Source organism: Triturus cristatus, chromosome 3_1, assembly GCF_964204655.1.
Source record: "Triturus cristatus chromosome 3_1, aTriCri1.1, whole genome shotgun sequence".
NCBI lineage: Eukaryota > Metazoa > Chordata > Amphibia > Caudata > Salamandridae > Triturus > Triturus cristatus.
The window spans coordinates 770,882,039-770,908,807 of record NC_140583.1 but is presented as its reverse complement, the minus strand read 5'-3'; the positions used below and the strand labels follow the sequence as shown (position 1 = coordinate 770,908,807).

Genomic DNA, 26,769 nt, shown 5'->3' with positions numbered 1-26,769 from the left:
ACAACTACTGCTAAACAGAAACTTGCATCGGTCTCATGGCATTCGTTCTCATGTGTTTTACACCGTTCACCCGTTTGCCATCTTTGTGGATTCCAGCTGACAAAGGACTTTGTGGCCCGATGGTCTAGTTTGTATAACTCACACAAGCTAAAAAAAAATATATCCTTTCTCTTGTGCTTTAAGTCTAAGACAAGCATTGTAACAACGCTAACGCTGAAATGTCTTCACCACGTTCTCACTGTCCCCATTTCTGGGTGCCGGCTGCCACCGTGTGGCTAGAATAGTAATTGCTTATTAGGATGTTAAAAACGGATGGGCGCGCAATACTACCAGGCGTGAGTCAGCTTATACCTACCTGTTCAGTACATCGAACTACCTCAGTTCCCTGATTGATCGGTGGGCCAAAATGTACTTTGTAGTGTATTTGTATTCCATTCTGCCCCTTAAGCCACACACATTTAGGTTTATGTTTTCTTTTATGAACTCTTTACCGCAGCTAATGCTCCAAGGTCTCAGTTGTATAATGAAGAGCTAAGTTTGAACTGATGCCTTGAGAAATCCTTTCCATTAATTGCTGTTCGGGAATGTACATTAAGGGAACAGTGGTTCTGCCACCTATTAGCTTCAAAAAGCATGCAACCTTTAATTTATTTGTATCCCTCTGTTAAGATGAGACTAACATTTAATGAAAAATATATACATAGCCTGATTCTGTCCAAACCAGAAATAAAAGGAGAGGCAAAACTTATATACTCCTGTATCACAATATATTTCAGTGAATTGGTATATGTCATGTGTAACTTTGTGCCATCGGATGCTTCTTCCTGTGTTGTGTCCTTCTCTTCAGAGAGGCCCTCCCTCCCCTTCGGCACAGAAAGTACTACTTTATTCTGATGTACGAGACGTTTAGACATTCGATTCTAAAGATGTCAAAGGCGGTTCCAGATTCTCACGAGTCGGGAATTGGACTGTGCCTAAGCAGCCATATTCAAGTTATAGAAAAAAGAACTTATATCTCTAATATCCCCAAAAACTTGCGCCGGTCTTGGAAATATCTCAGATGGGAATGCTGCTGTGTGTGAGATTTAATTAGTAAAGAGGCGCAGATTTAAAAGTGGCTTTCAATTAGTGTTCCAATTTTTTGTGAATGGAATTACCAATAATTTTAAGCTTCTTTCAGAATTTTGTGTTTACTGCAAAACATTTATTTTTGATATACAAACTATGAAAGGATCAAACCATTTTTCTTATGAAATAAGGTACAGGCGAGGTGGATCAGAGAGGTTCTATCCTTATTTTATGTGCTGATTTATGCGGTAGTATTAAATTCGATGGTATTAACATCACTGTCAAAAATCGAGTCTGTGTCATAATTTTGTTCTGTTTTATTTAGGTTACATTTGTTGGTTTTAACTTAGATCATTTTCAGTTTAGGGGAACATCTTGTAACTGTGGCCACACCTCATTTAATTCCCCCTTCTTTACAACCAACAATTCTCTGCATCTTCATACATGTGCCACATTTCTCCAGCACCATCATATAGTCTGCCGTCCATCTTTTCTCCCACCACTTCTACTCTTCCTTCAACCCACAGTCCTTAGTTAAATTTATGGCAAATGTGTTACACCTTCATTCAACAACCTACATTGCTCTTACTGTCCTATTGGCCCGGTACTGCTCCTTTTCTGCTTAACAGGGGGAGATTTGAAGGGGGGGGGGTGTCTGGATAGGTGCAGATGGTACTTGATGTAGTCCACACACAGCCTTTTTTAGGTCCTGTGTGAGCCAGCGAGTAAGCGCTGTCTGCAAGACCTTGAGTACTTGAACAAGCATTGGCATAGCCAATAGGTCTCACCTTTGGGACCTTATAAGCATTTAGTTATGCAGCACAATATCCTTACTGCAACAACATTAACTGTTGCATGGCTAAACACTTATAAGGTCCCAAAGGCGGGACCTATTGGCTATGCCAATGCTTGTTTTCTTTGCAGCAGCTCTCACTAGCAATGGCTCTAGGATGACCTCTATCCACAGGTACAATAGAGGCTCCTAGTCTAGGAGGTTGATTGCATACACTCAGCTCATTTTCCTTTAAGCATTTAAAAGCCTAGACTGAGATTTTATGTTACACATCTGGTGGCCAAAGCCCGGTTTCTGAGCAGTCCGTCAGGTGCAGGAAATTTAAAACAGAGAAAATTGGCTGTGATGAAAGAGGCGACAGCAAAAAAGATGGTCCCGAGGCCTACTGCCTGGGCTGCATTTGAGTGCCACACAGACAACATTCAAGAGGAAGCCGCAAAGCATCATGGGAGCAGCAGATAGAACAAATGTGTTATATTCATCTGTCTTTAATGTTGTTTGTCCCCTCTTATCCCACCACTTCCTCACTGGGGGGTCTCATATATATGCTCAAATGCACACGCCAGCCCTGCAATAACATAATTAGTTCTAAGGCTTTGTGGCCCTATGACCCCCCCTCGTTATTGTCCAATTGGTGCCCATTGGCCCGAGGCTCTTGTTGTTTGTGTAAAAACTGCTCACTGGCTCAGGTCTCATGTTTCGTAATGCCCCCTCTTCTCCCACAGGACCGGCGCCTACCCTCAACCCTCAACCCCCACCCAAGCGCCCCAGAGATCGGACCTCTTGTCCCTATTATGAGCCCATTCCTCTGACCCGATTTCCTTTAGTGGTTCGACGACATCTCCACGGCCTCCGCCTTAATAAAAGAGTATAGCTATCTAGACCCCGCCGGAGCGGAGTTTGGGCTCCACAAACATCCAGAGATCCCTTTGGGTAGAGTTTTTAGCCCGTGTACCTGCCCCTACCACACCGTGCTGTTCATACGCCGGCTGGAGATTGCTTGGAGAACTGAGACCTACAGAAAAATGCAGAATATGTCAGGGAGCTGTAGGGGCCTGCCTACCCTGCAGAATATGTCAGGGAGCTGTAGGGGCCTGTGTGAGTGCAGGTCGGATACCACAGGTACATCGAGTCTTTCCACCTTCAGCCTTCCGAAGCAAAGCGAATGAGCTTCCAGAGTCCTTTTCATGCCTCGTCGTCTGCCCTTTCACCCCGGAGCCCCTTGCTCACCCCTAGCCATCGTGTTTACATTTAAAATGTATGATGTTCTGTTATGTAATGCTGCACGTGGCTTCCTGTCAGTAAGTTCACATTACCTCACAGAAGGGCCTACCAGAGTTTAAAATAGATCACTTACAGATAAATCGGGAACCTTTTTAGATGCCCCCAGAAAGACTTTTCTAGGCGTCAGTGAGCGGGAGTTTATTTCGTGCCACAGCTCCGTGGACTATGAACGGCCTTCCTCCTCCTGCTCTCGCTCCTTGGACGGGGCAAAAGGACGCGGGATACTAGGGAGGTGAAAGCATTTTCCACCTAGCAACGGTGGCCATAAATCGTAAAACACACAATGACTAAAATGCTTGCTAGACAATGCCCAGCATCGCACGGATCACAGGCTGCACCGGGGGCTGACCGTGCCGGGTGTGGAGAGCGCCGGATACATGCGTTCTGTGGCCCTCTGAGGCCTAGTGGAAGAGGCAGTATGGCTGGGCGTTCTTCATGTGCTACACATGCTGCATTAGGCAGGCACAAAGCCTGATGGTGCAGTAATGGGGAGACACGACCAATCGTATTTATATAGCGCTTACTACCCCCGACGAGGCATTGAAAGGCCCTTACTGCCTGAGAGGTTGAACATTGGGTACATTATTTTTAGACGTTTCAAATAGCAGAACTCTTGTTTCAAAACTTGGCACATCTAAGCACTCAAGCAGAGGGTGACAATGATGCAAACTCATTACAAGCTGCCTGTACTTTCATATGCAAACCTTGCACCCAGTGTGAGATTTACTGTGCACAGGTCATCCTGTGTTTAGGTCGAAGCCTGCCAGACAGCACAGCTGTCTGGTATGCTAACATCTTAGGGACATTCTGAAAGATTCCCTGGTGATGCATTCTGCTCCATGGCATGGGACGGGTAGGACCAATGTGGGCATGTGTCTTTGATGTATGTGTGAATATAGGAGATGGAGACAAAGTCGAGGGGAATCAAAGATGAGGGTTTTTATAATAAGGTCCAGCATACGTACCCAAGAGACTATGTATAGACAATGAGTATGCAGTTCCTAACAAAAAGAAAAAAGACAAAAGACAGGTCCTAACTGTAGAGTAACCACCAGTATAATGCAGGAGAGTGATCTCCTTGTTGGAAAAAGACCCTCACACACCAGACAAGAAGGTGTCTTGCTTCATCATCGGGTCTGCTCCTACTCGGGCCGGCGCTGCAATGCCCGATCAGGCGCCCGTGATGGGGCCTACTTAACGGAGATCTTTATTCTGAAGCCGACAGGTGAAGTGCAAGTAAGGGTCTCAGTGTAGGTGAAAGTGTATAGTGAAGTTAAAATAGGGAAAAATATTCCAATCAAAATAACTTTAATGAAGTTGGTTCTTCCCCTAATTAAAAGTAAATAACTCGCGTACGATAACCCTATGTTGTGATATTATACGCTGAAGTGTGAGATCGACATGTTTCTTGCCCTATTATCTGTTCGATGGCAATTCCTCAGGACCTAATTGAAAAAACTACCTACATATTTTTTGGTGGTGGGCACCCAACACATGTAGTGAAAAGTGACCACCCTTACAGCACCCTAAAAAATGTGGGGGTACCTCTGGTGTCAATCAAGTAAATCAAATATAACCCTTGTTATTTATGGTCCGGGCCATAACAGTACCGGTCGCCGTCGACACTGAATTCTAGTGTCGGTTCACTCGGAAGAGTCACAAAGTTAATCCTACCCCGGCGGCGCTACCGGTCCGAACGGTCTGAATATAGGAGATGCCACTTGTCCCCTCGGCAACAGACCATGAGGCAAAACGCCCCCAGACACTAGGTATTCAGGTGTTTACCTTCAGAGAGGTAGCTCCCCTCTGCTTTTATTAACAAACTTCGGGACATATTAACAAGGTGCAGCGATAACTTTATCGCCGCTTTAGAGCCCATTTTCGGGCAAAAAGCGTTGATAATATTATGGCATAATCAACAAGGCCACGCTAGCGCGTGTATCCTTGCATTAGCGCCCCTTGTCATCACGCCTCCCATCGCATCACTAATGAGATGCAAAGGAGGCGTGCCTGACCAGACTCCCTTGGGTAAATATCGCTAACTCAGCTTCCTCATATTAACGAGGGTTAGCGATATTAAAAATCACGTTAAGTATGCCTTAACGCAGGAATTTAACGTCTGTTAAATTCCTGACTAAGGCATACCTAACATGGGGGTGGCTAAGACCACAGGCCATATCACCAAGTATATCGCCGTTTTCCATGGAACATCGCTGGAAAACCAGCGATGTTCCATTGAAAACATCGCTATCACTGGAATAATTATCGCCATTGCACTATGCGTTGTTAATACAGCGTTAGTGCGATAGCCGGCGATAAAATTCCTCACGCTAACGGCGGCCAGCGATAATTATCGCTGCCGCTTGTTGATATGCCCCCTCTTACCCTCACTTTAAAACAAGGTTAGGGTCCAAATCCTTAACCCGGATGTATGCCCGAGAACCATTAGGCTTTTAAAAGGGCAGAACATGTCAGTTGAATCCAGGGGTATGCAAGGATCATAGCATCCACATACATACCCTGCCATTACTTTATGGTACTTTTTAACTATACCTAGGGTACCACCTTAATAAAAGGATACTTTTGTGGTATACCCTGAGGTATATTTAGTCAAATAACTGGACCCAAATTATCCAGAAAAAAAGAATAATATCTCAGAACTCCCTCAGGATAGCCAGCCTGAGGTGGATGCTGCGCTGATAGTACCATCTTACCAGGTTGTGACGGGGTGGTCTCTGATGAAGCATGTCGCATTATGTGAGTTAGCCCATCTCGTCCAGGTTTAGTAGGAATAGAGTAGCTAATGGAATTTCCCCCAGACGCTCTTATCATAAGGACACCACGTAAATTGTTGTGTTGCTTAATTCTGCCCATTCTTACCATTGACTTTTTGGTTTGTAACTGGGGGTGGGTGGAGTTTGCAGAGTTACATAAAAACTCTGCGGGCAGAATACGGTATGTTGTGCTGCTTGCGCTGATTTTGAGCACTGGGAGCTTCTTAAGCACTGTAAAATCAGCGCAAATCGGCACCACATTGATGCGCGAACAGCACCACACGGCGTGCCAGAGGGCACTGCTTCTTTTTGCCGCTGGAGTAGATTTTCTACTCGATCAGCAGTTTTCTCAATGTGAACGGTTGCGACTACTCACAATGAGAAAATCTCGCCGGGAGGCATTCTAGCTTCCTAAAATTGCACTAGGGGCACAAATTCTCGCTCGCCAACTTAACATTGGGAAGCCACGCAAAAGAAAAAATTCTGTCACACGGCGCTTGAAGGAGTTTTGCCAGAACTCTGTGATGTTTGCGTTGCATGGACTATGTGAACTCTGCTGGCAGAATGGAATTTTCCGTCCACCCCTATTTGTAACTCACATTTGCTTGCTTTCTACTTGCTGGCTTTATTAGTTTTTGGCTGTTCACCTTGAGCTTGCCTCTCCCATGGAGCATAGCCTATTTACTGTATTCTTCTATGAGTGCTCGCTTTCTGTAAACAGTCCTTTAAATCTTGTTCTTATCTTTTAACATTTGCTGTGCATTCAAATGTCAGACTCTGTCTTCCGAGGGAGCTTGGTGTTTGCTTTTCTTTCTCTGACTTCAAAGTGAGAGGATTTATGTGACAATCTTGTTCTGAATTGAAAGGCTTTTTTCTAGCACATAACACGATTAAATGTCTGTAAATAAACTGTGCAGCTATTTCAAAATGTATCAGAATTAAGAAGGCACAAATAAAGCACATTTTTTTTGTATTTCTAAAGTGTGGTGGAAACAAATATTTCAATACGATCAAAATAAATCAATACACTAGGAGATGACATTTCACACATTATCATTTGTGTACTATATACTTCTATCGGTAAAATTGTATGTCTCTGCAAATGTAATGGTCATTTCAATTGAAAATGTGTCTATAATGGCAGGGCGCTACCACACCATGCATACTCCACACTATGCCACTCGACACCACTCTAGTCTACAACATTCTATGGCCTGTCACTCTACAACACTCCACAACATGCCACTTCACTCTACAATACTTCACACCAAGTCAATCCACTCTACGCCATTTCACTCCATGCCACATCACTCCACGACATGCTACTCCACTCAACGATTCCACTCTATGATATGCCACTCCACTCTACAACATACCACTCTATGACACAACACTCCACTCTACGACACCCCGTGCCACTCTATGACACGCCCGCACTCTATGCCACGACACACTATGCCTCTCAACTTTACAACATTCCACTCTACACCACTCCATGCCAGTTCACAACATTCTACCCCACTTTCCTCTATGACACTCTACTCAATTCCATTGATGCCACTCCACACTTTACCCCACTCTACTTTATGACACACTCCTCCACTACGTCACTCCACTGTATGCCACTCTATGCCGCAACACTCTAATCAACGACACTCCACTCTATGACAATCCAACTCATGCTGCTTCACTCTGCTACAACCTGTTCCACGCCCCTCAACACTCTACTCCACTTCACGCAACTCCTTTTATGCCACTTTACTCCACTCTACTCCCTCCACAACACTCTTGCCTGACCGCTCCACAACACTCTGTGCCACTCCCAGGGGCGGTGGGTGAGATTTTAAAGTGGTGGGGCGCAAACTAATTAGCATACAGCACCGTAGCGAGCGAGCCCGAACCCCAAAAGGGGCGTTTGGGGGGGTTACCCCCCCCCAAGAAAATTTTGAAAAAAAAGAAGAAAAATCATGCATTTTCAAGCAAATTTGAGAAAGCAGGAAGGTTAATAAAGCAATTGTGAAAGTGCAGTTATTACATTAATAGATGGCATAACATAGGTAGCTGCTTATTCAGTATTACCACAGAGCTTCATACATTCTGTCCTATGGTTCCACAGACTAAACAATGTAAAAGTAATTACCTTGCAATGAGAATAGCGAGTTGTGAGTCACATTTCGAAAAGAGACCCACCAGAGTTCGATAAAACTCAGTAATCTTAATGCCTGTAATCTGCAGCGCTTAGAAAACCAGTACAATATAACTCACTCTTAAAAAAGGTCATATTTAATGAGGGCCATTTTTCCAATTACAAAGTACTTCTGTTTATGGACCATGTGCGATAAAACGTACAATCTTCACTGATATATAAGTAGCTCATGATTGTTGCACAGGAATACAGTTTGCTGCAAAGATTTGGAAATGCAACTATCTCGAGTTTTATAAATGCAGCACCTTTGAATTCTATTATATATTCTTGCTTCCTGGTCTCATGCCCCCAAGAGTGCCCAATTTCCAGAGTATTTAAGAGTGCAAAGGTCAACCAGTGGCGTAACTAAACTTGAGGGCCCCCCTGCAGAGTGCATGGAGGGGCCCCCACGCGCTGGACCTAGTCAGGATCTCTCAGGGCGGGGCCTGCAGCCCGTGCAGAGTGACAGAGGGGGCCCTCAGGAGCTATTGTTACACCACTGAGTTCAACCCCCAATAAAAGCGCTCTTTTGGATGAAATGTTATAGCCCCCACATATGCACTGAGGCTCTTCTCCTACATGTCTATGAACAAGAACAGGGAATGGGACTGATTGTATGTGTTCTAAATCTCAGCCCTGAATAGGATTGATCGCTACAGCATCCTGGGCGGAAAGAACATGTGGTGTTTGTTGTGGAGGGGAGGGTCCTTGCGGTGTCGACGGCAGGAGGTGAGAGGGAGATGGGAGGAGGGCACGGGGTTTATGGGGTGCAAACAGTTACGCGGAGGTACATTAAGGGCTGATTGCAAAGTCTTTAACGGCACAATTGAAACCAAGTGGGATGGACGAGCTGCTGTTTGCATGACATGAAGTCAGGCAGTTCCTTGCTGCGCCCCTCCTAATATTGGCGGCCAGGGCCCAGCTCGCTCATGCCCAAGGCCAGCCCTGATCTCAGTAAGACATGACTAAGGAGTCAGTCTGAGAAAATGAGTGCAGTAAATAAAAGTGAACCCTTTCAATTTGTGACACAAGTCCCCCGTCTGGAAAACAACTTTCTTATGTATCTGAGCTGTCTTTAATTACAGTCCATTGCGAAGCCTGTCGGACCAACCTAGAGTATTGAGGGCTGAGTGGGGTCCTCTGGGTCGAGGCGTGTGACATTAATCATTATGCCCCAGAATCACTGTCACTGTAGCCGAGAATACTGGACCAGGCACTACAACTGATAGGCACAACCACTCTCTTTCAATTAATTTTGGCATCCTGTGCAGTCCTGTCTGGTGCAGCACATTGTAAGACAATCTAGGGTCCTTTAGGGGGATGCGACAAACTAATAAAATGCGTTAGGCTGACTTCACATGCGTGGCACTTGGCAGGGCTGTTCAACAAACCACCACAAAAACGTAAGCTTACCACACACATACACCTTGAGAGCGGCATCAACGAGGCATAATGGGCAAAGATGCCACGACATGTAACTGCCGTCTGAAGCCAGGCAATAGATAACGTTACACCCCAGTAGAACAAACAAATGTCAGTGTCCTTCAGAGAAGACAACCACGCACAAAATGTTCACCCATGTAAGGCTCTAACCAGGCCACTATTCAATTTAATACACCACTGAACCATACACTATTCTAACCTTTCAACATGTCTCATTGACACGATTTCTAGTACACTGTAAACAATTCACAAGACTGTAAAGATGTTAATCACTATTTTGGGAGTTACTGAGACCGTGCTAAACAAACATTTCTACCACACGACAGTTTTATTAAACCGTAAGGATGTTTACTGCACTGTAAACACGATTGCCCCCGTTGGATAAAGGTTTTCCTCGGTGCGTTATTTAACTTTGCAGGCTGAGCGTGTTCAACGCCGCCATTTGCGAAAGGCCCCATCTGGCATCGGGCAATCAAGGAAACATATTGTGTCCGTCAACACCTTATTTAAAATATAAATTAACAGCTCCCAGCTCTCTCCTCAGTGCGTGGTCCCACTCATCTGAAAAACAGGATGCCTCTCAACCAGAAACCCCTTATAAATGTCGACACGAGGTTTCCTGGGCAGTGGGCCGGTGAGTATCTAATGTAACTCATCTCCACCTGATACGAAAAACAACCAAATACAATGTCAAGAGGCCACCCTGACTCCAGTCAACCAGGAAGTCATTACTGATTTCCAGGCCTGGGTGACCAACTGCTTCCCATTATAGCCGAGTCATTGCCCGCTAAATGCAGTCCCATCACGTGCACTTAAATATACATATTAAATATTTAGACCACCATATATTACCTGAGTCAAAGAATCTGAAGCAGCATAACAGCGAACTTACTTCAGCCAGCACAGAGGGCTACTAGTGCACAGCTCGTGACGCGACGCGAGCCACTCAGCCACAAGCTAGCACACCGGCACGACGAGCCACCACGAGGTCTGAGGTGTGATGATGGCGGTATGTGTCATCGTGTGCAGCGTGATGACGTGACTGAGTCTGCTGCGCTGCGCAGTGGCTCAGCCAATCCTGGCGCTAATAGCCAGCAACAATGTACCAGGATTTGCTAGGGGGGCATGGTTACTTCTCGCCCATAGATGTGAGACCCAGGGGGCTGCTGTACCCTCGGGTCCCTCCCAGCTCCCTCCCTCACCAGCAGCAGCTCTGCGGGGAAGCCTTCAAGCTACTGCGCGCATGTTAGGGCTGGGGCATTGCCCAAAAATGAACATGCGCACACTACTTCACTACAGTACTGCCGCGCTGAGTGGACTGTCACTCCAGCTGCCACAGCCCCGCCCCCAGGCCACCCCCTTCAGCGCCGTCCGCGTTCGGATAGCGCAGCCACCAGCCGCGAATCAGCCAGCGGCAGAGAGACAATCAAACTTTAGGTTTTAAACTGTTTTAAATTATATCAGCGGTGATGATGATGGCTGGCTCCATGTCCATCTGTCCTTGTGGCTTAGTGGTGGGGCTACGCCCCTACGCCCCAATGGACGCACCGCGGCTGGCCACTCCAATCTACTCCACTGGACGACACTCTACTCCCCTTTATGCCCTTCCACTCTACTATGCTCTACGAAACTCTATTCCATTCTACGACATTCTACTCCACTCTATGCCGCAACACTATTTCACTGCATGCAACTCCCTCTACACCACTCCACTCTACGACACTCCACAACACCACATGCCACTCCACTCTACAACACTTTACTCCACTCAACGACACTCCCTCCATGACACTCTACTCCACTCTATGCCGCTCCATGATGCTACACTCCATGCCACTCTCCTCTATGCCACTAAGTTATAGCCATGCTAAAGAGCATGGCTATAACTTAGTGGCATAGAGTAGTTGGTGTCCACCATGGCTAAAACTCAGTGGCAAAGCCAAAATCTCTTGCACAGGCAAGATCTATTGGATTTGCCAATGCTTGTTTGGAACTTGGCCTGCAAAATGCCGCCTGTTCACCATTCCAAGGAGCACAAATTCTTGTTTCATGTAGTTTGCCCATACAACTTGCTCCAGGTTTTACCTGCAGGCAAATATAGGCAGGGTGTGAAATTACCACCCAAGTTTAAATTCTGAAATGGTTGCAAATAAGAATTTGTGTTTCAATCTGTGATTGTGCTGGTTTTAAAAAGAGCGGTACAAAATCTTTCCATTCCATTCCAAGCTATGACATTGTTCTGCATTCTGTCATCAACTGTTCGTTTTGTCACCCCGATTGGTACGGGTATGCCCAGACGTGGGTCCCGTGCTCTCCATGCCACTGGAGTCAAGCTATCCTGGCTGATGGGGGGTGAAATCCCGAAACCGGTCCTAGGATGCTTCTTTCCAGTCCAGGAAGAACCTGGCCTGGCAGTTCGGGCTGGACTGTTCCCATTGGGCACAGGGTCAAGACTGATTTGCATCTGGCTGGGTTCAAACCGGAATGGCGTGGTGAGCAAAAAAAAGATGGATTTTGGCCCAGATTTTTGTACTGGGGTGAATGTATGACATTGTTCTGCATTCTGTCCATCAATTGTTGTTTTTTGCATTTGTCACCCCGAGTGGGAAGGGTATGCTCAGACGTGAGTCCCTTGCTCTCCATGCCACTGGAATCAAGCTATCCTGGCTGACGAGGGCTGAAAGCCCGAAACCGGTCCTAGGATGCTTGTTTCCAGTCCAGGGAGGACCTGGCTTGGCAGTTCGGGCTGGACTGTTCCCATGGGGCACAGGGTCAAGACTGATTTGCATATGGCTGGGTTCAAACTGGAATGGCATGGTGAGCAAAAAAACGATGGATTTAGGCCCAGATCTCTGTACTGGGGTGAATGTATGACATTGTTCTGCATTCTGTCCATCAATTGTTGTTTTTGCATTTGTCACCCCGAGTGGGAAGGGTATGCTCAGACGTGAGTCCCTTGCTCTCCATGCCACTGGAATCAAGCTATCCTGGCTGACGAGGGCTGAAAGCCCGAAACCGGTCCTAGGATGCTTGTTTCCAGTCCAGGGAGGACCTGGCTTGGCAGTTCGGGCTGGACTGTTCCCATGGGGCACAGGGTCAAGACTGATTTGCATATGGCTGGGTTCAAACTGGAATGGCATGGTGAGCAAAAAAACGATGGATTTAGGCCCAGATCTCTGTACTGGGGTGAATGTATGACATTGTTCTGCATTCTGTCCATCAATTGTTGTTTTTGCATTTGTCACCCCGAGTGGGAAGGGTATGCTCAGACGTGAGTCCCTTGCTCTCCATGCCACTGGAATCAAGCTATCCTGGCTGACGAGGGCTGAAAGCCCGAAACCGGTCCTAGGATGCTTGTTTCCAGTCCAGGGAGGACCTGGCTTGGCAGTTCGGGCTGGACTGTTCCCATGGGGCACAGGGTCAAGACTGATTTGCATATGGCTGGGTTCAAACTGGAATGGCATGGTGAGCAAAAAAACGATGGATTTAGGCCCAGATCTCTGTACTGGGGTGAATGTATGACATTGTTCTGCATTCTGTCCATCAATTGTTGTTTTTGCATTTGTCACCCCGAGTGGGAAGGGTATGCTCAGACGTGAGTCCCATGCTCTCCATGCCACTGGAATCAAGCTATCCTGGCTGACGAGGGCTGAAAGCCCGAAACCGGTCCTAGGATGCTTGTTTCCAGTCCAGGGAGGACCTGGCTTGGCAGTTCGGGCTGGACTGTTCCCATGGGGCACAGGGTCAAGACTGATTTGCATATGGCTGGGTTCAAACTGGAATGGCATGGTGAGCAAAAAAACGATGGATTTAGGCCCAGATCTCTGTACTGGGGTGAATGTATGACATTGTTCTGCATTCTGTCCATCAATTGTTGTTTTTGCATTTGGTTTTAAAAAGAGGGCCTAAAATTGTTTATTGCCTGCAAAGGGCATTGAGGCCTAGTTGTGATGTAGGCTAGATGTCTCAAGTGAGACGTTTTAAGGGCCTTCTGGGAAAGTATTTTTTCTCTTTTTATAACCTCTATCTCTGGACCTAAACCTCATTCTCTCTCTTTACCTACTTCTACCTCAGACCCTGTCTGTCTCAATCCATTTTTTGGGGGGGTGAGTTTTATATAGCGCAAACTCGACCCGAATGTATCAGAGCACTTTACATGAGCACCAGCTGCGTTACAGATGGACACATTCATTTTGTCAGGCACAGAGAGATTAAGTGATTTGCCCAGAATCACAGGATGTTGAGCATCCCAGCCGAGACTCGAACCCGGTTCCCTAGCTTTAAGGTTGACCGCTCTAGCCATTAGGCCACATCCTCTCCCCCAAGAAAAGGTTCTTGCCAACAGGCGAGTCCCAAAATATCTTCTTACACGGGTCCCCCAAAAAATCTTTCGATGACATAGGCTGTGATAATGTGGAGAGTTGTGCCATTAGTCCCAATGTACAACCCCGATGGGGGAGAGGAGGCCCTGAAGCCTCAGCCACAGTAGAACACAGAATTTGCAACCTCCACGAGGTCAACCGGTGGGGGGGGGGGAGGTCGTGAGTCAAACCCGGTGATTGGGCGGGGGGGTTGGTGGAGTTTATGGGGGGGTTTGTCATCAGTTTTGGCCGCTATTTCTTCAGGCATTTGTCTCATATGTCGAAATGTGGTGTATCCCTCTGGTGCGACATCTGAGTACGCCTGGCTGCAGCCTCTGCCCAGTAACGCCCACAAGGGTAGACTCAGCAAATAAGGAGGTGGGAGACTTTGAACTGAACATCTTACAGTGTGTGGGCTCCAAGTTCTCCACCGGCATAGATTTAGCATAAAACCACTCTCTTCCACCCCTTTCCTCAGACCAGGTCCGAAAGTATAGATTTCAAGTTGCGGAAGAATCCCTGAGGTAGGTGAACGGGGAGGGCCAAGAAGTGGTACAAAAGTCTGGGCAATACTTGCATTTTTGCTATTGCCACTCTATCCATCAGGGAAAGCAGCAAACAGTTCCAAAGGGCCAAGGAGCCGCAGATGCAGGTCACCACTAATCCTAGGTTGCCTTGTATGATACCCTTTTCCGTGTGGTAGTCATTGACTGCTAGGTAACGAATGGTGTCTGGATGCCACCCCAATGCCAGAGTGGGCAAGGTGCCCCGTTCCACCTATAAGAGGCAGCTCATTGGGAATAGACATGACTTTTCCCAGTTCAAGCGTAGGCTGAGGCTTTACCAAACTCTTCCAACACTGTCATCACTCGGGGGAGGTATGTGTTCAAGTCCCGGAGGTACACTAACGTGTCGCCGCGTATAACGATATAGCTCCCCAAGTTTGATCTCTCAGGATGCCCCAGTGAGTGCCATGGAGGAGAATAAGCCGGTAAGTGGCTCGAGAGCCAGTACGAAGATAAGCAGCAACCACAGGTATCCCTCTCTAATGCCCTCTGGACTGTAAACTGGGACAAGATCTCTCTGCCTGTACAGAATTGTGCTACCGGGCAGTATAAAGTAGGAATATCCACTGCAGTATCTCCAGGCCCAGCTTCATTCGCCTTAATACTTGAATCAGGTATGGCCAGCCCAAGGTATCGCATGCTGTTTTACAGTCGAGCAAAAGGGCAGCATGTGGTGGGGACCCAGTGAGTTTTCCTTCTTTAGTCGAAAAAGGCAATGGATGTTCAAGAACGTATGACTCCCCGATATAAAACTTTCTGATCCAGATTGACCAGTGTGTGCAGGAATGGCAGAAGTCTATTGGCAATGACCTTCCCAAAGATCTTGTAGTCCATGTTCAGCAGGGAAGTTGGTCTATAATATCACACCTCCAAGGGGTCTCAGCCAGGTTTCGGTAAGACTACAATCAACACCTCCAGCATAGACAGTTGGAGCGTGCCATCGTCCCTAGCTAGCTGATAGAGCAGGAGAAGGTGTGAGGCGAGCGTGGTTCCATAAGCGGAGTAGAACTCAACTGGGAAGGAGTTTTATTGTGGGCTAGCTGTGGAATCACCAGGCAGACCTCTTTCACAGTGAGCGCAATTTCTAAGGTTTGACGTTGCAAGGGATCAAGACGCAGAATGAGCAAGTTGTCCATGTAGGCTGACAATGTGGGACCACCCTGTCCTGGTTCCGCCTAATGAAGTGCAGTGCAGTATTCCAGGAAGTCCTGAGTGCATAATATGCCCTTAGTGGGGAATCTGAGGGTGGTCACTTGTGGTCTCTGATTTTAATAGCCATGCCAGAACCTGCCAATTCCGGTCTCCCTCTGCATGTTGTCTGCCCCCAATTTCTGCATAGTCCATCCTCCCGAGCCTGACCCCTGTATCCCTGTGTTCCTTTCTGAAGAGTGTGACCTCAGCCTTGGTCCCTGCTCCCATCCCCAACTGCACCTCCTTCCCCCGTTTGGCATCCTTCAGCTCAATGAGTTTGGTGTGCAACGTGTGACGTACCCCATAGGAGGTTTACTACATAGACTTCATAGGACAACCTTAAATACATCCCACTCCAGTTCCGTGTTATAGGCCTTCTCCTCGTCCTCAAAATAGTGGATAACATGTATAACAATAGTGGCATGGAATGCCCTGTCTAGCAGGGCCGGGGAGTACAATTTCCAGTTGTGTATGGATGCTCCCTGTCTGCCTCCATTGCACTGACAGTTTAAGGGGGTTATGGTCAGACAACGTGCAGCCCAAGTATTCAGAGGACAGAGTCTGAGATATCATGGAGGGGGAGGCAAGAAACAGATCTATCCTCATATGTAGGTGGTGCATGGGGGAATAGAAGAAATATTTCCTAGTGCTAGGGTGCATGGACCTCCATATGTCCCGTAGGTGCTGGTGTGTGCTCCAGTCCCTAGGGGCACTGGCCAGCCCAAGTGCTGCTGTCCCTTGTCGGTGGGGAAAGGTTATTGAAGTCCCATCTCCACAGGCATGGTGCCTCCAGATCATGCAATAATGTGTGAGGTAATCGCATTAAGAATTGCTGCTGGTTACTGTTGGGTGCATAAAGTGCAACAACCCATCTCTCTGGACCCACCCCGGTATGAAGGATTATCAGTGGGACCGTGGGGCCACCCAAATAAGAAAGCCCTTTGCGTATGCCGAATAGGATGTGCCAACAATTCACCCCTCCACATCCATTGTAATTTAGTATGTTTTGGCGCAGTCAGGTAGGTCTCCTGCAGGAGAACAACATGTGTGTGCCTGCGTCGTAAGTAGATGCAAATCAATTGATGATGCCTAGGCATGGCCATTCCCTGGATATTCCAGGAGGTAATGTTATATGTGGGTATGCTGTCTAAGTTGCGTGTTGTCATGGTACACCAAGAGTCCAACATATTCCTCCCCCAGCCGCCCACACCCTGTGGAACCCAAAGACAGGCACCCTCCCAGTTATGACAGTGGAAAGACAGTGTAGCTCTTCCATGTGTTACCTCAAAACAAACTCCCCTGCCCTAGTCGGGACCAAAACTGTTCTCAACCAAACTGAAACCGTATTAAGTAACCAACAAGTTTTTCCATCTGCAAACAGGGTAGGAAATACATGCAGTGGTGAACAGCACAATATGTGGGTAACCATTGCAGGTCCGCATGTAGTTAGTACATATGCCCATCTCCCTATGTAGCGGGTTGAACCCTCTTGTCCCTCCGAGCCAGTGCCTCACTGAGGCAGATTTCACAGTCAAAAGCCACAGCCCAGGGTCTCAAATCACATGGTCAGATGTCATTGGAATGATCTTGGGACCTGCACAAAGCTCTGCTGGGATGTATTCCAATGCCAGTGTCAGCCCATGTTCATGGGACAGAGTTCCTGGGATGGCCAATGATTGAAACACACAGCAGCAAGATGTTAGCACCTCTACAGCCAGTGCGCGTTCCTGCACCGCCTGTTGGCTGGTGGGATTACTCCTAGGTGGCTGACACAGGCCAACTTCGATCGGAGCTGACCTCTGCCCATAGTCCGGGGAGCTGCATGCTTCGTCTCCAGCCATTCCTCGGCAGGGTCTGGGTCCGTGAATAACTGCGTGGTGCTATCGTACGCAACCCGCAATTTGGCTGGAAACATGAGTGAGTACTTGAGGCCCAATTGCCGCAACAATTGCTTGACAGGCATAAAGGATCCCCTAAGTCTCTGCACTTCAGCCGTATAGTTCGGATGAATGTTCACCAGTCCATTCGCCAGGTGCCAGGGCCCCTTAGCCCCTGCGACCTGTGATCCCAGTCCCTATAGGTGAAGGGGCAGGCCACCACTGGTATAAGTTGGGTGCCGGGTCGATGAATGTTGTTCCATCCCATCCGGCCCTCTTTTTCTTTCGCCCGGTCATGCAATTGGGAGACATCGGCCAGCAGGGCTGTAATATGGGTTTGCATCTTCCGCACCGTTAGATGTAGCTCACGGGGCCTGTCACATGGTGCAGAGATGTTGAGGGTGGCACCATAGGTGCCTCCCAGGGCAGTATGCGGACGCTGCTGAGGGATAGGGCCCTCAAATACATTTTTGCAACAACAGTTCCATGTCGGAAAGGCCAACATGGAACTGCTGTCGCAAAGTGCCATCATAATCACGACTGAGTAAATGCAGTTCCTAAGGGATTACTAAGTGTTTCCAAATGACCCACAAGGTCCTTGAGCATGCCGGAACCACTTTGGAATCCCCCTACAGGTTTAAATTCTGACCACCATCATCCTAATATGGTGGTCGGACTTTAAATCTACAATGTTGGGCGGCTTTCCGCCCGACATTGTAATCAGGCCCCTAATGTTCTCTGCAGAACAGACTGACTGAATGGCATTTCCAAATCAAGATTACCGTCCCAAGTAAATGCACTAAACTTTTCAGCGCAGCTAATTATAAACACAAAGAAAACAGCACCTTTTGCCAGGCCTCAGATCTCTGAAGTGGCTAGTTGTGCAGAAACGATGTAAATCGAGGACACCGTGAATTCCTGATAATATTGTACACTGCAACATCCCAATTAATGCTGCATGCTTTAGTTGTAACAGCATATGTGGAATCACTGTATATGGTAAATGTTAAAAAGTAATAGACAGATTTGTCCCGTACTGAACAGCTGTGGGTCACGTTGGGATGTGTGGTGGCAAAGCGCAACATAGCTAAAACATGGAGGGGTGGGGTTCAGCTGTGCTATAAAGATTGGGAGTCAGACATGGATTGGTCTATGCAGGCAGAGTAGGCGGTTTATGAAAGTAGGGGTTGCCCACAAAAATGGTCCAACATATGGGGTCCGTGGGATGAAAGTAGAGGTTTGCTGTTTACCCCTGTTGCCCCCCTCCCTCCCTAGTGGTAGACGATGAAGATATTTAATTGCTTTACATATGGAATGACAATGTATGTTCTTTTGTAATGTTTCCCAACGTCTATATGTGCATATTCGTTTTGTTTTGAGTTTTTTGTATTGTGAGATTATAGTATTGATGATTTAAAAAAATAAAAAATAAGTAATAGAGAAAGAGCAAACAAATGTGGGACCACACACATAACGTTCTCCTTTGAATGGACTACCATGGAACGTCCTTACTGACTAGTCTTTCCGCATCAAGAAGAGTGGTCGGAGGCTTTCCGCCCGACATTGTATTCAGCCCTTAATGTTCTCTGCAGAACAGACTGACTGAATGGCTTCCCCAAATCAAGAATACCGCCCCAAGAAAATGCACTCAACACTGCAGCGCAGCTCATCACAAACACAAAGAGAACGGAGCAACTTGTGCAGGCCTTCCATCTCTGTACTGGCTTGCCCATGCAGAAATGATGCAGACCAAGGAGAGCGCAAATGACCGGTGATGCTGTACATCACATTATCCCAAGATAATGAGAGCAAATACTCCATTTCCTAGAGGAAAACAGAAGAACCAGAAACCAAGAAAGGCGTGGTACACGAAATCCTAAGATTCAATAAGCAAAGAACTTTGAATCCGCCACTCTTGGAATCAGATCTGGACAAACATTCCTTCAGGGTGGAGGAAGGCCCGGTGTACACTGTGTGCAAGCGAAGGTCGAAAGCACTCCTGCCCCAGCACTAAATACCCTTCTCCCTCAGCTCAGTCCCTGCAAATGCCTGTTTCTTCACCGGTGCCCTTACAGCAGATTATGAACCTCGTCCTCACGCACATGCCATCATTTAGCTGCGAAGCTAGTACCCTGTTTGCGACATGTACCGGAGTATATAGAATTTTAGCTGCACTACTGCTCTGGTACAAGTAATATCTGTACAACTGATTTGCAAAATAAGAAACAATTTTCCTTTGCAATTTCCTCATATTCTAATCTACCACACTGATGAAGCGATCAAATAATGGCAATGGGATCTGCACTATTGAAAAACTCCAATAAATAAAAAATAAGATGTTGAAAAAGAGGATCTGCACGGAGGAATAATTGTTTGCTTGTTATTAGTAAAAAATAAATAATCACTCAATGGTATGTCCTGGAGACCAGTGTGCTCCATCCTCTCCTTTAAAACTGAAAGCCACTGATGGAACAGGTTTAAGGCCTGTACGCTGCACCATGAACTCCTTGTGTGAGCAGTAATGGCGAGGGTCCCATCCTGCTGAAGTATGTAACTGCCTGGCACAGAGAATGGGGACTTCAGCTTGACCCTCGCTACATAAATATGCTTCCTGCCATGTGTGTGCCTCACTACAAATGAAACCGCTTCCGCCAAGGTCTGTTATGTGCATTCTGTGCCCTAGCAATCTCATGCCCCTTTTCTCTGGGTACAAGTCTTTAAATTGTTAGCCTCGTCTCCTAGCATGAATCACTTAAAATTATTGCATGCCTCGCTCAATGCCACTGGACTGTTTCAAACTATCTTTATATTAATGGAGCTGAGGCTTCCAGAAGCAGAATCAATACTCCAGATGAGAGGTTCAGAAGCAAACACAATACTGCCAGCAAAACCTAGAGAAACCGGCACTTTATCCTAGAACTGAACACAACTCGACAGGTGATAACACCTGAACCGGACACAATGATGCCAGAACTGGCTCCCCTTCAGGGGACTACACAAGCAATACATGACCAGTGCTTTAAATGGGCCGGTACTGTCCGGTACGGAGAACCGGCGCTTTTTCTTATTTTGAGGAGGAGAGTACCGGCACTTCTCGAGAAATGCAATACCTTTAATTGGAGAGTTGCGGCACTTCTCAGAAACAAGCAGGTACTCTGTTACAGAGTACATACACTTTTATTTTTCCATTTCAATCACTGAGTACATCACATAACCCTATGTAACTGGACACAATGTACAAGGCGCAGCCTGCAGGTGTGAATACACTGGGGAATGCTTCCAATCATCGGAGTCTCAGCAATGCAACACAGTGCCCGAACACCTCCCAAACCGGTCCAATTCCAAATGGAGTCTCGTCTTACAAATGATTTTAGCAGAGGGCCCTTGAGATCTGACAATCATCATTATTTAACGCATGCCAACATGTAGAAAACAAGCCAGAAATGGGGGAAATTGATTCAACATTTTTCATCAGAGTAGAGGTATTCAGGGTTTCTTTACGCGTTTTAAACCGTGTCTGGCGTTTATTTACGTGTGTCTGCTTACGCCTCCGTTTCTCAATGGAGACACCTACACACATGCTTTTTTATGGGTTTCGCTACATATACCCGTGGTTCTATATAAGAAATAAACGTTTTCGAAGTCCCTCTCCGAGCTAGTTTTGCTTTCGCTCAGATATCCCCGTCTTCCGGCTCTGTGACTGTCCCAGGTCGTGCGGTAGTTTTCTGACAGCCCGGGTTGTCACTGCCGGATACCTTCCTGGCCGAACGCCTGTTTACCTGCATTTTAAGGAGTCTCGCGCCGCTGCGTTCCGCTCACATAGAGGTCGTCCTCGAGAGACCCCGGGAGTGGCGCTGGGTCGGGGTCTACTTCTTCGAACTCTGCGCTTCCGAGGAGTTCCTCTGTGCGCTCTCTCTCCTCCCCCTCGCTTGCCGCGCCCGCCCTGTCCCACAGGTTAACCTACCTGAACACTCCCTTTTGTGCCAGGTAAGCGGTGACATCACAGGTCCGTCCCGTCCCGGTGTAGGACAGGACTCTTTATAAGACACCTCCCATGCAGCGCCAACAGGCACCCCGAGATGGGCCAGCCACTTCAAGCTCGAGCCAAAGGACGGGCTCTGACTTAGCTCGAGGTCCTCTTGGACCTTCGAGCCCAAAACGAGCCGAGCTTTAATGTAGCTGCTGCCTTCCACCCATGCTCTACTATAATGCCCCAAGAAAACATGGCATAATACATTGGTGTTAAAAAGAGAGAAGCACTCTGGTAGGTGGATTACATATGTTTATTTATTTATTTTGAAGGTTTTATATAGCGCTGGCTAGACCCAGAGGTATCAGAGCGCTTTACAAGATAAGGATAGTATAAGGCACATAGGGTATAAAAGCATATGAAAGGTAGCGTAGCAAAAATTTGAAATATACAAAGTACAAACAACATGAGCATTATACAAAACCAGATAAATAAACAGGGGCAGGAGCTATTTATTTAAGTAATTAGGTAAATGGTGAAACAGGAGAACAGGGTATATATTACTGAACAAATATAGTATGATTGATAAGAGATCAGGAGTAGGACACAGGTTAGGAACGCCAATAATAATTGAGGAGGTGGGTTTTGAGGTCTTTTTTGAAACTAGAATAGGAGGGATTACAGCACAGGTTTTTTGGGAGGGCATTCCAGATAATAGGGACATTGCCAGAGAAGGAGCAAGATTGTGTAGCTTTCTTTTTATGCAGAGGTGGGATTAGGAGTAGGGTGTTAGTGCTTCTCAGAGGTCGAGTGGAGCCCTCAGTGTGGAGTTTCTTTGAGAGGTACTGCGGAGTATTTTGGTGGAGGACTTTATGAGTAATGCAGGCGGTTTTGTAGGCAGATCTGCCTACGATAGGGAGCTATTTAAGAGATTTGAGAGCCGGGGAAAGGTACATAAGGTGAAACCAGAAACCCTGGGACAATACTGACTTCCCAGCTTTTCAAAATTGGGTGATCTAAGCCAAATATTTTACACTTCAAAGCTTTTTTTTTCTTGCTTATCACATACCACAGTACCTTTCGATATGTGAGTTTAGGGCTCTGGCTCGGCTCTACCTGTTTATTTATAGCCTCCTCCACCTTTTCCCCGCTGTGTGTACGTCAGCCACCTTAAGGGTCCTCGAGGTGGAGGCATGATAGCGGAAGGCAGAAAATGAGTCTGAGAGACCTATTAACACAGGTTTCAACTTACGTAAGGCACCAAGACTCAAGTCCCAAAAATATTTCAGCTGTGGGGACAAGAAAGAGTCATCAGGACCTGGGCCCTGTATGGATATCGAGGCGCCACCAGTGAGTCAGTCATTTCCTCTTTTGAAACAAGCACTGGCAAAGCCAATATGTGACGTATTGGCTTTGCCAATGGTTTTTAGCCACAGTGTCACACTGTACAGCATATAAGATGCTATGAAACGTGGCTAAAATTTAAAAAAAGAAAAAAAAGCCTTAGACAGGCCACCCATGTCATTTTGCATGCGCACACACATGCATGAGTGGATCTGCAAAGTGACGGAGGTGCATTTTTTAAGCAGCCTGAAGGGGGTGTAGATTACAGAGGCGTCCGGCACGGATCGAGAGTGGCGGGGCAGGAGGCGGGGAGATGCAAAAATAATAAGAAAAAGAAAACACCTACCATATATCTCCTCCGTCTCTCCTCGTGTCGGGAAAGGAACAGGAAGCGTCCAGGCTCCTCTGATCAATCACAACGCAATGCAAAGTTGTGATTGATCTGAGCGCCATGGTACCGCGCTCAGCCAGGAAATGGGAGCCTGGGCATGTTCTCCACCCAGCACTCCTCCTCCTTCCTCCCATGCCTTGACCCCACCCCTCCCAACACCGCTGGCTCAGAGCCGGCAAAATGCAAAATAAAACGGTGAAAGAACATCATTTTATTTTACATTTGCTGGTTATGAGCCAGGCAGTGGGGCGATGCTCCTGCGCCATTGCAGAGGAGCTGCCACTGGGGCAAACCTCTGCTCCTCTGTCATCAGAGCGGCCCCACCTCGCCCGCAAAGCTGCCAGACCAGGAACAAATAAAATGATAATAACGTTAAGTTATTATCATTTTATTTTTCCTTTATTTCAATGCTAAAAAGCAGTGAGGCAACGCTCCTCTGCCTTAGCGGAGAAGCCGCCACTGGTGTGGAAGCAAAATGGGGGAGGGTGGCGGGAACAGCGGAGCTACAAGGGGGTGTCTGGCGGGAGGGATGAAGAAACGGGGGCTAGAAGGAACCTGAAATCATCGGGGGGAGGGCGGGAGCGTAAGCACAGAGGCGTAGCAAGGAGAGGTGGGGAGAGTGGTCCACAAGTTTTGGGGGCAGCGGTCTCCATCCCTGCTATTACCTGCGCCGTCGCAGGCCAACGGCTGCAGTAATCGCCAGCACATCCGCCAACTCACCCCCCATCCCTGCTGCAGGAATCGGATTTAAACCCCCTCAGGCTCTGAGAGGCCTTAGTTTTTACAAATTAGAACATTCTGCCCTTAAGGCACGGAATGTTCTAATAGCCTTAGAGCCCTCCATAGTGGGTTCTACCGGCCATTAAAGGCCCGAGCTGAAGCAGGTCTTTAATGGCTGGAATAATCCGTTACGTTGGGCTCTAAGGCTATAGTAGTGTTAATTTTTGCCCGTTAGCACTGGATTTCTTAAACCTGCCCACAGTATGCATTCTCCAACCTTTCACTACTTTATTGATTGCTGCCAATAACAAAGGCTGGAAATCGCAAACAACCTACATGTTGAAATTTTACACATTGTCGATAAGTGGCCCATTGCCCAGTGTGATGAAACCTCTGCCCATTATGTTTTTTTCACGCACTATGCAGTACTGCATTCTGGGACTTGCAGTTTCTTTTTTTTCAGTGTATTCAGGAGCTGAAAAAATCCCAGCCTACCAAGTGTTGCTGACTAAAAACATGAATGCCTGAAGGAGTCATGCACAGCATAAGATGACTTCTACACTATGTTTTTAAATTTCACAAAGTGGTCCATTTCCAATACTATCATTACTTCATCAGATGTAAAAATAAATATCAACTCTGCTCACGTATTATATGGAATTGCACTATTTCACTCACAAGGTAATTTATTTAGAATTTTGAATAGTGCACATGTAAAATGTCTTTATCAAGTTTTAGTAGCACATAAAGGTACAGTGTGGTCAGCATCAGTACAAGATTTTCTAGTACAACATAAACCGATTGGCAAAACGGAAATGTGAGTGACAGTGTGTGAGTGTGCATGTATGACAATGTGTGTGTTTCAGAGAGAGTGACAAGTGTGAGCAAGTGTAAGGGTGTGGACAAATATGTGAGAATGTGTGGGTGGGTTTATGTAAGAATATGAATATGTATGAGTGTTTTAAAGAGTGTGAGAGTGTGGGTGCATTTAAGTGTCTGTTTTATGCTTGCGAGTGTGAGGATGGCCCTGGCATACAAGAGGTCATTCTTGGCCTACAGGGAAGGACACCATTGTCAAATGGGTAGGAGTAGTACCCACAACAAAAGAGAAGCCCTCGCATACTGTAGGTAATTTGCATGGCATTTGAGGTCAATAAATGCAAAATGCTGATGCTGACATATTCGCGATAATTATTGGAATAAGCAAGGACACATATATGAGGTAATTTTTTGACAAGGGGAAAATCCATGTCAAAATTCTGGCACTTCCATATTATATATACTTTTTGACATATGGTGGACACGAATGACAAAATTCTAGCCCTAGTGTAATGGAGGTAATTCCTTACAAATGGGGAGAACCTGTGGCAAATTTGAAAATAAGCCCCAACAAAGTCAGTAGGTTTGGCCTTGACAATCCTGCATTGTTTTGTGAACAAAATGAGGTACACATTAAAAGTGTTAAAGTAAAAATAATAAACATGTCTCAGTCTAAAGGTAGAGTGCACATGCTTTCACAAAAAGTAAAAGATGGCCGAGTGAAAAATACATTATAAAACATGAAATGAAAGCGGGAATAAAAGCAGAGATTGGCCTCCCAGCCTTGGCCCTGAAGTGAACTGTGATAGGTGGATGTGCACACACACAATGCTGTCACTCACAGTGAAGAGAGCCAATGGCCTACGTGGGCTGAGACACTGCCCATGCTGTATGCTGCTGGGGGTGGAACCAAATATGAATGACCCCATGTACAGACCAGTGGATGAAGAGGGTTGACTGAAAGCACCTGTCTGTGTATACCTACGCGTTTATTTTAATGGGGAATGTTTTGGGTGGCATGAAATGGGCTCAATTCCTTTGAAGGTGAAACTTCCTTGGCTCATACTGGAATCAGTGGAATATTTCACGAGTGCCCTTTTAGAGTCTATGACTCTTTAGAAAATGTATTTCAAAATGTGATTTTAAAATATTCTTGGGCGAAGACCCTCCCAGCCCCTACTCTCCTAAAATAAATGTGGTTTACTCCCTTCAATCACTGGAAATCAGGGTAGTGTTAAACTCTTTCACTTTCAAAGGTACCATACACCACTGATGAGTGGAAGTGGTGAGAAACAGAAAGGGCAGTGTACGAGCAGGGAGGGCAGTAGGCACGAGCAGGGAGGGCAGTAGGCACGAGCAGGGAGGGCAGTAGGCACGAGCAGGGAGGGCAGTGTACGAGCAGGGAGGGCAGTAGGCACGAGCAGGGAGGGCAGTGTACGAGCAGGGAGGGCAGTGTACGAGCAGGGAGGGCAGTGTACGAGCAGGGAGGGCAGTAGGCACGAGCAGGGAGGGCAGTGTACGAGCAGGGAGGGCAGTGTACGAGCAGGGAGGGCAGTGTACGAGCAGGGAGGGCAGTGGGCACGAGCAGGGAGGGCAGTGTACGAGCAGGGAGGGCAGTGTACGAGCAGGGAGGGCAGTAGGCACGAGCAGGGAGGGCAGTAGGCACGAGCAGGGAGGGCAGTAGGCACGAGCAGGGAGGGCAGTAGGCACGAGCAGGGAGGGCAGTAGGCACGAGCAGGGAGGGCAGTGTACGAGCAGGGAGGGCAGTAGGCACGAGCAGGGAGGGCAGTGTACGAGCAGGGAGGGCAGTAGGCACGAGCAGGGAGGGCAGTGTACGAGCAGGGAGGGCAGTAGGCACGAGCAGGGAGGGCAGTAGGCACGAGCAGGGAGGGCAGTGGGCACGAGCAGGGAGGGCAGTGTACGAGCAGGGAGGGCAGTAGGCACGAGCAGGGAGGGCAGTGTACGAGCAGGGAGGGCAATAGG

The 26,769-nt window shown here is 47.2% G+C and overlaps 1 protein-coding gene across 5 annotated transcripts in view; it reads right to left on the bottom strand.

The window, feature by feature from the left end:
• The window catches only part of ANO9 (anoctamin 9), a 519,627-nt gene extending 498,133 nt beyond the window's left edge, over positions 1 to 21,494 (bottom strand). For 3 of the 5 annotated variants that reach the window (XM_085644947.1, XM_085644948.1, XM_085644950.1), the window contains exon 1: positions 21,322 to 21,494. In XM_085644947.1, the coding sequence (XP_085501073.1) occupies positions 21,322 to 21,327 (6 nt within the window). In that variant the 5' untranslated portion in view covers positions 21,328 to 21,494. The remainder of the gene's footprint in view (positions 1 to 21,321) is intronic. The other 2 variants (XM_085644949.1, XM_085644951.1) reach the window with 1 other exon arrangement.
• Positions 21,495 to 26,769: the final 5,275 nt, after the last annotated feature.